At 46.4% G+C, this 12202-nt stretch overlaps 1 protein-coding gene across 1 annotated transcript; it reads right to left on the bottom strand.

Moving 5' to 3' along the window:
• Positions 1-229: 229 nt before the first annotated feature.
• On the bottom strand, positions 230-3156 carry LOC142574997 (uncharacterized). Its single transcript, XM_075683974.1, has 4 exons — positions 2210-3156; positions 1949-2084; positions 1628-1864; positions 230-340 (listed from the first exon to the last, which is right to left on the bottom strand). Exons 1-4 carry the CDS (start codon positions 2299-2301, stop codon positions 230-232), a joined length of 576 nt encoding a protein of 191 aa, XP_075540089.1. The 5' UTR covers positions 2302-3156.
• Between the last annotated feature and the right edge of the window lie 9046 nt (positions 3157-12202).

Here is a 12202-nt window from a genome sequence, read left to right as displayed (position 1 = left end):
AGGAATGAAAAAATGCGACGATAACTTTCGTCTTCGTTTTCCATGGCGCGCTTCCCGCCAACCGTAAGCTCTAAAGGAGGTGAAAAACAAGGCCATCACACGTATGTCCGCAGGCCAGACTGATCAGAAACAGTTAGCAAATGACAACACTTACCTTCGATTGAAACGCAGGCTTGCTCCACGAGCCCAACTATAAGAACGATTTGAGAAAGCGCGCGAAACTCCGAAACTATGTAGGACCTACGCCACGGCCAATGGAAACAAGGTGCGGCCTGCCGAACGCGCCTCTCCGCTGGTGATTGCGATAGTTCTTGTTCTCTCCGCCGCGCCGGTAGTGGCGCTGCACATCGGCGAATGAGGGGGGCCCACGGGGACTCAGGAGGCCAGGTTAGGTAGTAATGAAGAAGGTGGAACCTCAGACTAGCATCACCGTCAACAATAGAAAAAGTATCGTCGTGCAAAAGGCTACATAACTATGCACGGCGGCAGATGAAACGAAAAGTGGTTAGAGATTGAGGAGCAACAGTTAAATTGACAGCTAAGAGGTGTGCATGCGGTTACAGAAACGCACCTTAGAGACTCAGGAAGATCCACCAGTGATTGAGAACTATGTTTGGGAAGGGTGTAGTGGTTCCAGGGCTTACATATGAAAACGCAGTTATTTGCTTGGGGTTAGGCAATGCGCGACGGCATGCGACACGGCGTCGAGATATTGTGTGTCGATTGCGCGCGAGAGGGTGGCAGGCGCGATATTCGGCAAGGGAAAACGAAGCAGAAATAAAGACAGTACGAGAAAAATGAAGACAGGCAGGTACCGCAGAGTCACTTAAGTGCTCTATTCGTGTGTGTTTACACCGATGATTTCATCAGTGATGTGGATTTACGAGTATCTTCAGTTGCTTTCTGTGTCGTGAAGGAAGCGCAGCTTCAGATATGGAACTAAAGATATAGAGTGGTGTTGACGTGCAAGACACGGTTTTTGTTGATTCTGAGCACAGGTTTAAAAAAAAGAGGGCTTCGTTTAAGATGACGCATGACTCACAGAATGCAAATTTGTTTTATTTGAAAACTACTGTTCAAGGTTTGCAGTCTTCTCTACAAACGCAGGACCTTGCGGGAAAGAGGCTTTCTTGAAAGCCTGAGCACGCTGTCCAAAGAGCTGGTAAGGTCACCAGCCCAGTTCGCCAGGAGGAGTCTCGGGAACTTTTTTAGAAATATCTCGCAAAGCTCTCGACAGTGATAATGGTCCGTGCACTTTGCACACCACATGAGCGGGCAAACCGTGAGGTGTGGGAGCACAGCACATGAGAGGAGCTGGCACAGTTTCCCACAGCGATAAACTTCAGCAGACTGCAGAGCTAATTCGACGAAAGTACACGGCAGCTTGCATAACCAGACGACTTCAGGGCGCGGGTAGCTCAGTCCACCTTGGCCAAGACTGAATGTGAATTGATACGCTCCAGCCCGCGAAGCACTTCCCTTTAGTCGCACCTTGCATTCACGGCACGCCACCTGTATAATTTCACAGATTCAGATTTCACTAATTGCGTCAATTGTCTTCAACTTAACCAATATTCAAATGGCTAATCATAGAGTAGGCATGGTCATCTAAAAAAATAGAGCTCACCTTTTGCTCACAGACGAAAGCCAAGTACCCCGCCATGTATGTGAGCGGTGCGAACTCAAGGTGTGGAGAGACCTCGTCGTGCTTCATCACATGCTGCAACTTCCACAACACTGCCAAGGCTGCCTCCGGTATAGTTGGGTCTTCTCGGTCACCGTCGTGGTTCCAACCTTTCACCGCTGTCTTGCACTCTGAACTTGATGGCGCGTTTCCAGTGCTGGCAGCCTGTAAAATCCCGACCTGTGCCCCAGAACATGGTTGGCGATTGCCACTTTTGCAAAAACCAAAACACTAGACACTTCAAGAAGCAAACAGCAGCCGAACCTTCAGCAACTTCTCTGCTGTGAAGACTGCTGCTCTTGCATCAACTCGGTCATTACCGCCATTGAATTGGCGGAAGCAGCTGAACACAGACTCTACTGGATCGCTGTTGAGCCCACGGGTCAGTACGTACTTGAAGCTGCAGTTTTTCAAAAGCCAAACAAAAACAAGTATGGTTAACACCTTGAAGTCACGCATCACATTAGCCAAGCTATAATCAGAACGTAAAATTAGCAGGCAAATTTTCGCAGAATTTGTGCTTACCCCAGGTCGGTCAGCATGTACTCAACGACGGCAACCGTTGATCTAGTTGTCATTACGGTAGCCTCGTAGGTCTCCTTTGTAAGCGACTGCATACGGGTTCACGTCTCACATTTTCGAGGTAACTGATGAAGTCAACTTCAAGCCAAGCCAACCTATCATCCTCAGTTTTGACGAATGGCCTTTCCCTCGATTTCCAACCGGAAATGTCATGGAGGTCATACCACAACCCAACATATTTCATGAATATGATAGTTGACCGACAATCCTGAAATTGCGCAGCCTTCTCATGTGATCGAGGATTTTTTTGAAGGTATTCGAGCATGGCGATTATCGTAGGCGAGAAGAGCAATGTCGCGCGACAGACCTTCATCTTTTCAAGATTGCTGGGTTCAACGTGAGCACGGCTCAACAGTCGCACTGGCTTAACAAGCATATCTCTCTGGATGTTGTAGAGTGTCTTCAGGAAAACGCCCCCTTTGATTGGCTCGATACCGTCGGACATTTCGCTTTCCAGCAAGTTCGTCCTTAAGTTTTTGATCAGGTGGCTAGGGTCAAATGACAAAAATAGAGGCTCGCCTTCGCGCTCTGGATGTGGGACGACATGCTGGAGTGTGTTGTCATCGGACAAGTTCCGTTCCGGAACATGGCTGTGTTGGTTTGGTGGTTGTCAGTGACAATGCGGACAATTCGAAATCCTCTTTCTTTAACTGCCTTGATGACACTGCGCGTCAGGAGGAGCTTATCGTGCTTCAAATTTCTCGTGAATAAATAACCTACTGGAATCACATATACTGTTGAGAGTCCACGCAAAACAAAGCAAAGAAGCCTGTTGGCTACCACAACAGCAGGTTCTCGCGCCTGGCACTGTACATCGACGAGCCCAAAAATTCTATCCACTTGTCGATCATAAGTAACTTTCTGCTGTATTGACATTTCGTCAACTATGAGGCTGCACTACGGCTCTTTTTCTGAGAGTAAACTACGCCTTTCCCCTTGAAGACGTTCGCGGATGAGGCTAGTTATTCCGGTCTCTCCTGTAGATGACCCAAGAAACTTCTGCAGCGTAGATCGGCAAGGCGTCCTGAGAAGCTTTCTCGCTTTCACGTGTTCGTACCCTTTACGAGGCGTTGCCTTCCACAGCACACATTCTCGAACTGTATTCTCTTGCCATGTTGGTCTGACCTTACTAAAATTTTAAACTTGTTCAACGAGAAACTCGGCAGTTTTGTCGCCCTCCGCTGCTGCTTTTCTTATCTTCGTTATAGCCTGTACCGCCTGGTCCCCTTCGTATAGCTTTAGCTTCTCCTGAGCATCGTCGCATTTTTTTTTCAGCTTTTGTAGTCGCTCGTTGGGTCTGCTAGCTTGCATTTGCAGGCGGTGCGCGTTCCTCTTGGTATTTGCCATAAAGCTTGTCAAACAGAACGTCGTCTGGCATTCTTGCGCTTTCACACCGCTTTGCAAAGCTGCGTCCTGTGGCCAAGCAGTTTTCCGGACCAGCGACCTCGTCCGCATGCGGCGGCGTTGCGCGGAGCTCCACGTCGCCTTCAATTTTACCTAAGTCCGCATCAGAGCGGCGGGACGCTTCGTTTTCTTATCCTGCACACAGCTCCTGCAATGAGTCGCCTTTTTTGGTTATGGCAGTGGCAGGTGCGACACGTACCACTGGTCGGCGTTTCTTCGAAGCCGCGGGCAGCATGTATACAGGGTACGACGGAAATTGAGTCGGCACGGCTGTCGGCCGCAGCACCTTGCGTTTTAATCCTTCCTTGTAGTCGTCCTCCTTGAAGTGAAGCGAACAAACGACGGCCCTGGAGTTCGGCACCCACTGGCTACCTTTGTCGTTGCCTTGTCGCGAAATCTGCCGCAGCCTGACATCCCGGAGTTGCTCCTTCGCCGGCAGCTCGTGATGAGAACGGTCGGAGTTCCTCGCAGCATTGGATTTGCATCGCGGCACACAACAGTTCTTTGGCATTGCGTATGCCGTGACGCATCTAATAACTCCACGTTAGAAACGCGTAACGAAACAGCTGGACGAGAAAATAAAAACGTACGTGAAACAGGAACCACGCTACTTCGCAACGCTTGCTTCCCGGCGCAAGGACCGCATGGACGGCCGGCTCTCCCTTGGAAATGCTTGGAAACGTGCGCCTTACGATGGATGGATGGATAGGATGGATATTATGAGCGTCTCCTTTGGAACGGGGCGGTAGGTTGCGCCACCAAGCTCTTGCTACTTTACTGCCTAATATTCTACCTAGGTTAAACAATGAAAAAAGAAAAAAAAAGAAAAATGAACACTATGAACTACCACGCCCAAATTTTCTGATCCCCTATTGGGAACTGTGCTTTTGTACGTATCCGTCTTTTGTCGTTTCCCTACTTCCACCAATCCTCCAGTCGCCTCTTACTAATGTCTATTGCGGACATGTTTGCTTTACCACTGCTCCCTCTAAACCCAAGGGCTTCAAGGAGGCCAGTGGTGCCTAAATCGACCGCTGGGTAGACGTAGATCTTCACATTCCAATAAAACGCGCTCCGTAGTTTCCCTAGCTTTACCACAGCAAGCACATGCTTCTTCTTCCTTCTTATATCTCGCTTTATAGGTGCGTGTTCTAAGGCATCCCGATCTCGCTTCGAAAAGTAATGAGCTTCCCTTTGAGTTATCATAAATGGTTTCTTTCCTGATTTCGTTTTTTCCTCTTAAGTAGTTACTCATGGCAGGTTTCTTTTCCATTGCCGCCACCCATGAGATTAATTCAGCCTCTCTGACTCTCCGCTTGACCTAATTTGTTGCTGTGTTGTCCACCCTACAGGCCGCATACTTGCTGGTAAGCTTCCTAGTTCTTTTCCTCCACTGTGAATGAATGTTTTTCCTGTACAGATACCTGAACACTCTCCCAGCCCATTTACTTTCTTCCATATTTCTCAGCCGTTCTTCATACTCAATTTTACTGCGAGCTTCCCTCACTTCAAAACTACTCCACCCCATATCACCTTGCACAGCTTCATTTGCAGTCTTCCCATGAGCGCCCAATGCGAGGCGATCCACTGACCTTTGGTTCCCGTCGAGTCCTGATTGTACCCCTGATTTATAGCAAACAACCGCATTTCCAAAAGTAAGTCCTGGAACCATTACATCTTTCCACATACCTCGGAGGACCTCGTACCTATTGTATCCCCATAGCGCTTTGTGCTTCATTATGGCTGCATTTCTCTTCCCCTTTACTGTTATGGTTTTTTCCTGTGTTTCCATATATCCATTGCCTTCGTTTATCCATATACCAAGGTATTTATATTCTGTTACCCGAGGTATTTCTTGGCCCTGTATCTCCACTGTCTGTTCACTGTTTTCATTGAATACCACAACACCTGATTTTCTAACACTAAATTTCAAACCTAAATTGTTGCCTTCCTGTCCACAGATATTAGCCAGACGTTGCAAATCCCTTTGCTTGTTAGCTAGCAGCACAATGTCGTCCGCATAAAATAAACCTGGGAGTTGCTTCTCTATTACTGTACCCGCCTGTTTGTATGAGAGATTAAACCCGATATTACTTCCTTCTAGCGCCCTCTCCATCCTCACCATGTACATCATAAACAGCAGCAGGGATAAAGGGCACCCCTCCCTCAGTCCCTTGTTGATATGAACTTTCTCCTCACTCATCATCCCTTCCCATTCAACGCAAACGGTATTTTCTAGGTAAATCTCTCTCAAAAGCTGTATACAATCGTTACCTAAGCCTTCCCCTTCCAGAATATCCCACAAAATGTTGCGGTCTACGTTGTCGTAGGCTCCTGTAATGTCTAAAAAGGCCACATACAACGGTCTGCTTTCTGCTTTTGATATTTCAATACACATGAGTAAGAACAAACAAGTTATCATCCAAACGCCTACCTATTCTGAAGCCGTTCTGAAGCTCTCCCAAAATGTCATTATTCTCTGTCCATGCTTGAAGCTTTAATTTGATTACCTGCATTGCTAGCCTGTTTATTACCGATGTAATGGTCAACGGTCATTACGAGTGAATTCTGTCTTTCTCCCCCTTACCTTTATAAATTAAATTCATTCTACTTTGTCGCCAACTGTCTGGTATTCGTCTATCTTTTAAAGTTTTTTCCACTGCTTTCACCAGAGCTTCCTTACTTTTTGGTCCTAGTTCATTTATCAGCCTAACGGGAACCTGGTCTAGCTAGCCCTGTGGCTGTGCGCTTAGGAATTTTCCCTTCCGCTTTCTTCCAGTTTAAATTTGTCAGCACCAGCTGCTTTTCCCCGGGTCTTTTTCATGCTTTTTTTTTCATCAAGTATAACCTGGTCATTGCCTTGGAAAGACTCGGTTGTTGCTTTTCGGGTGTAATTTATTGCCGCTTCTCCTTCCAGTCTGTTTTCATCTTCGTCTAGGATATGTTGTTGTATTGTTGTTGACTTCTTGCCTAATAATGTTATGTGGTTCCAAAATATTCTAGGTGCGGCCTTCTTTTTCTCACGTATTTCTGACAACCAACGTTCACTTTCACCTTTTCATTTTGCTTGAACCAGTATTTGAACCATAGTCTTTTTCTCCCGGTATATTTCCCATTTACTATAGTTACTTCATCCTGTGGCAACTGCGCCTTCTTTGCCTGCCTGTGCTCTCGAGATGCTTTCTGTCGTTCGGCGATCGCTTCTCGTATCTCCTTGTTCCACCAGCTTTTCGGTTTCTTTTTCTTCCTTTCCAACGAACATGTTGTTTCTCTTTCCGTATTTCTGTCGTTATTAGACTTAGAAGCTCACCATATTCCCACTCTTTACTTGGCCTTTGCCAAGTTCTGCCTCAACTCTAGTGACTGTATTTGCTATTTGTTCAGCGTTCAAATTTGGACTGGCCATTTTGCTCTCCTTGCTCTCTTTCCCAACTACATATCCCATTTTCAATATGATGCGTTTATGGTCACTCCCTATGCTGTTAAACCCTTCCTCATCGATGACCATTTCTCTCAAGTTATCATGAATTCCTTCTGTCATCAGACAGTAATCAATGGTCGATTGCCGGTTTCCCACTTCCCACGTGATCTGTCCTACACACTTAGGCCCTGTATTCACGATCACGAGGTTATGTTGCTCACAAAGGTCCAGCATTGACTTCCCGTTATTGTCGGTATAGCCATCTAAATCCTGTATGTGGGCATTCATGTCACCTAATAGGACAATTTCAGCACCACTCCCGAAACCCTTAATATCAGCGCTTATGCATTCCACTAACTCTTTATTCTTCTCTGTGCAATTTTTTCCGGTCCACAAATACGTAACGCCCAGCCAAGTTTCTTTCCCACTCATTGTACCTGATAACCAAAGGTGCTCTTGACATTGTGAATTTACTCTTTTCCATTTGGCTCCCTGATGGATGAGCGTTCCGACTCCCCCTCCCTTTCTTTCCGACTTAGTTCTGTTGCACCCTTCCCAAACATAATTCTCAATAACTGGCGGCTCTTCTAAGGTGCGTTTCTGTAACCGCATACACCCCAAATTGTTCTCTATGTGACTGCTCCTCAATTTCTGCCCACCTTTCCTTTCGTCTGCCGCCCTGCATGCTTATGTAGCCTATTGCATGGCGAGCTCTTATTCTTGCTTTCCTACTTTTGCTGTTTTCTGCGGCGATGCTCATTACTATCTACTCTGACCTACTGAACGCCTGCGGGCCCCCTAAGAAAGTAACAGTGCGCCCACCAAGTCGCCAGCCCACTTCTCGTGCCAGCCTGTAATTGATGTGGATCTCGTCTCGTTTAAAGTTACCACAACTTCTCACTTCCCTGTTTACTTCGACTACCTCGAAGCCTTTCTCTCGGCTCATTTTCCATATTGCCTCATTAGCAGCCACTACGGCTCTTTGTACGTGACTGTCACGCACAGGCACCTCCGGCACCGTGCACACCACGATCTGCACCTGAGGGGATAGCTCACGCAAGTCGTCCACCCCCTTCGCCAAGCGCTGGGCTAGTCCTGGCCCTTTCCTGTTTAGGACGTCATTTAGCCCACCTGCTACTATGACGAGGTTGCGCACGTGGGCATTTTCCGCGAGCTTTTCTTTTGCTCGATCCATGACAGAACCCAGTGTGCGCCCTGGAAATGTCCCTACCGCCACTCTTTTGTCGCCTTTCACCCTCTCCACAATTGCTTTTGAGCACCCAGCCAGGTTTGAATAGCTAGCGATAACCAGCCTTTCACTTTCTCCTACCTCTCGCTGCTTCCCTTTGTCATTTTCCGCATGATTCGGACTCGACAAGGGGCATTGTCCCCTGGGCTCCTGCTTTTTCCGCGTAGCGGCCTCAAGGTAGGTGCTGCTCTTTCCAGCTAACCCTTCATCACTCTGCCTGCGTTCGACGTATTTCTCTGACCCTCCCTCGCGTGTCACGTCGGGGGTGTGCGTTCCGTTGTCACGCACATTCTCGTTCACAATGGCGGCCCTGTCCAGCTTTTCCTCGGCTGCTTCAAGTCTTTTTTCAACTACCTTCCGTGCCTCACGCTCCTGATTTAGCTCATTTTTGAGCTCTAGCACCTGTTTGAGAAGCTCTTCCTGGAAAGCCTCCATTTTCTGCAGCCTAGTATCGACATCACATTGTGTGCCGGTTGTTTCGACGCCCTCTCTATTCTCCCCCGTCTCCTCATCTGCCTTGAGGGACTACCCCCCTCCCCGTACTGCCTGCTTTACCGGCTTTCTCGCCATGTATTGCACAGCTTTTTGCAAATATTATAATACTATATCAATGGAGAGCACGTACCTTTTAGAAAAAACCGATACGCACAGGATCCAAATCCTCAAAATGCCGCAAAGCAACTCTCACCACTGTTTCAAAAACAATCAATGTCGCGGAGACCGAAGGTATGACACGCTGTCGCACGCACTCAACCACGCGGCCATGCTCTCACTTTTCTACCAAACACGCACAGTAAAACCACTAATAGCTATTTGTCTTGCCACTTCCAAGCTACTATTTAAGGACTACAAACACTCAACGTCCCACCCCGCTGCACGTGTTGGAACACGTGGCACGAAAGGACGCTCTAATCGTCCTGCAAAACAAATGTACACGAAGCACACCCGCGCACCCGAAATACGAGAGGGAAAAAAAGGAACGAAAAAGAAAACCACCCAATTACTATTTAAAGGCAAAAAGAGTCAAGCAAGTCTGCGAACGTCAAGCATGCCTGCAAACGTCGAGCAAGTCTGCAAACGTAGAGCAAGTCTGCAAATATAGAGCAAGTCTGCAAATGTAGAGCAACTATGCAAAAATAGAGCAAGTATGCAAATGTAGAGCAAATCTGAAAGCTTCAAACAAGTCTGCGGACGTCAAGCAAAGCTGCAAACGTCAGGCAAATCTGAAAAAAATGACGCAAATCTGAAAACATAACGCACAACCAAGTCGAAAATGTCAAGCAAAGCTGCAAACCTCAAGCAAATCAGAAGTTGTCAAGGAAGTCCGCAAACGTCCTGGAAGTCTGGAAACTTCAAACAAGTGTGAAAACGTCGAGCAAGTCTGCAAACTTCAAGCAAGTGTGAAAATGTCAAGCAATTCTGCAAACTTCCAGCGAGACTGCAAGTGTTAAGCAAGTCTATAAACCTCAAGCAAGAACAAGAATTCAAACAAGTGTAAGAACTTCTAGCAAATCTGAAAATTTCAAGCAAGTCCTCAAACTTCTAGAAGAACTGAACACTTGTAGAAAAACCGAAAACTTGGAGCAAGACTGACAACTTCCAGCAAAACTGAACACTTGCAGCAAGTTTGCAAATGTCCAGCAAGTCTGAAAACTTGAAGGAAGCTGCAAACGTCCAACAATTCTGAAAACTAGAAGCATTGGCTGCAAATGTCAAGCAAGTCTGCAAACTTCAAGCAAGTGTCAAAACACCAAGTGAGTCTGCAAACTTCAAGCAGCGTGGAAACTTGAAACAAGTGGGAAAATTTCAAGTCGTGAAAGCTTCAAGTAAATCTGGAAAAGTCAACCTGACAACATCCAGCAAGTCTGAAAATGTCCAGCAAGTCTGCAAACGTAAACCAAATCTGAAAACGTAGAGCAAATCTGAAAGCTTCAAGATAGTCTGCGGTTGTCAAGCAAAGCTGCTAACACCAAACAAATCTGAAAACAGCAGGCAAATCTGAAAAAATGACGCACATCTGAAAACATGACGCACATCTGAAAAAAAATGACGCACATCTGAATATATGACGCACATCTGAAAACACGACGCAAATCTGAAACACGACGCAAATCTGAAACACGACGCAAATCTGAAAACATCAAGCAAATCTCCAAACAGCAAGCAAAACTGAAAACTTCAAGCAAGTCTGAAGACGTCGAGTAAGTCTGAAAACGTAAACAAAATCTGCAAACTCAAACCGAATATCAAAACTCAGAGCAAATCTGAATGCTTCAGCATTCAGATTTGCAAATCTCAAAGCAATATTGAAATCTGAAAGCAAATCTGAAAGCAATTCTGTAAACGCAAAGCAAGTATGCAAACGTCCAGAAAGTATGCAGATATCCAACAAGTCTGCAAACGTCAAGTATGGCTACAAACGACCAGCCACTGTGCAAACAACCAGCAAATCTGCCAACGACAGGTAAGTCTGGAAACGACCAGCACTTCTGCAAACGAACAGCGAGCCTGCAAACGACCAGCGAGTCTACAAACGGCCAGTGAGTCTGAAAACGTCAAGCAAATCTGCAAACATTAAGAAAGTCCGGGAACGTCAAGCAAATCTGCAACAGTCCAGCAAGCCTCCGAAGGTGAAGCAAGTCTGCAAAGGTCAAACAAGTCTGCAAACGTCAAGCAAGTCAGCAAACGTTAAGCAAGTCTGCAAATGGTAAGCAAGTCTGCAAACGTCAAGGCAGTCTGCAAACGTAAAGCAAGTCTGCAAACGTAAAGCAAGTCTGCAAAGGCAAAGCTAGTGTGAAAACGTGAAGCTAGTATTTTAACGTCAAGCAAGCTTGAAAACTTACAGCAACTCTACAAACGCCCAGGAACTCTATAAACGCCTAGGAAATTTGAAAATGTGAAGCAAAGCTGCTTTTAAAACATCAAACAAATCAGCGGACGTGAACCAGATCTGAAAACGACCAGCGAGTCTGCGAACGGCCAGCGAGTGTGAAGACGTCTAGCAAAGCTGCAAATGTCAAGCGAGTCTGAAAACGTCAAGCAAAGCTGCAAACGTCAAGCAAGTCTGAAAACTTCAAACAAAGCTTCAAACCTGAACCAAGTCTGAAAACTTCAAGTAAAGCTGAAAGCGTCAAGCCAATGTGAAAAAGCCCGGCGAGTCTGAAAACGTGAAGCAAGTCCGAAAACGTGAAGCAAGACTCCAACTATCAAGCAAATCTGCAAACGTCTAGCAAATCTCAAAACATCAAGAAAGTTTTAAAACATCAAGCAAGTCAACAGACATTAAGCAAATCTGCAAACGACCTGCGAATCTGCAAACGACCTGCGAATCTGCAAACGACCAGCGAGTCTACAAACGACCAGCAATTCAGCAAACGACCAGTGAGTCTGAAGACGGCAAGCCAGTCTGAAAACTCCATGCAAGTCTGAAAACTCCAAGCAAAGCTGCAAACGTCAAGTAAGTCTGTGAACGTCCAGCAAGTTTTTGAACGCCCAGCAAGTATGGAAAATTGAAGCAAGTGTGAAAACGTCCAGCGAGTGCAAAAACTTCAAGCAACTATGGAAACGTCAAGCAAATCCGAAAGGTTCAAGCAGAGCTGCTAATGCGAAGCAAGCCTTAAAACGTGAAGCAAGGCTGCAACCGTCAAGCAAAGCTACAAACGTCAACCAAACACAAAAATATCAACGAAATCTGAAAACGTCTTCCAATTAGAAAACTTCAAGCAAAGCTGCTAGCGCCCACAAAGTCTGAAAACTCCAAGCAAGTGCGAAAACGTCGAGCACGTTTGAAAACTTCAAGCTAGTCTGAAAACATCGAGGAAGTCTGAAAACGCCAAGCAATTCTCCAAGCGTACCGCAATTC

Source organism: Dermacentor variabilis, chromosome 3 (assembly GCF_050947875.1).
Source record: "Dermacentor variabilis isolate Ectoservices chromosome 3, ASM5094787v1, whole genome shotgun sequence".
NCBI classification, from domain to species: Eukaryota; Metazoa; Arthropoda; class Arachnida; order Ixodida; family Ixodidae; genus Dermacentor; species Dermacentor variabilis.
Note: the sequence above shows the minus strand (reverse complement) of the source record. Positions and strands in the feature narration are given on the sequence as shown.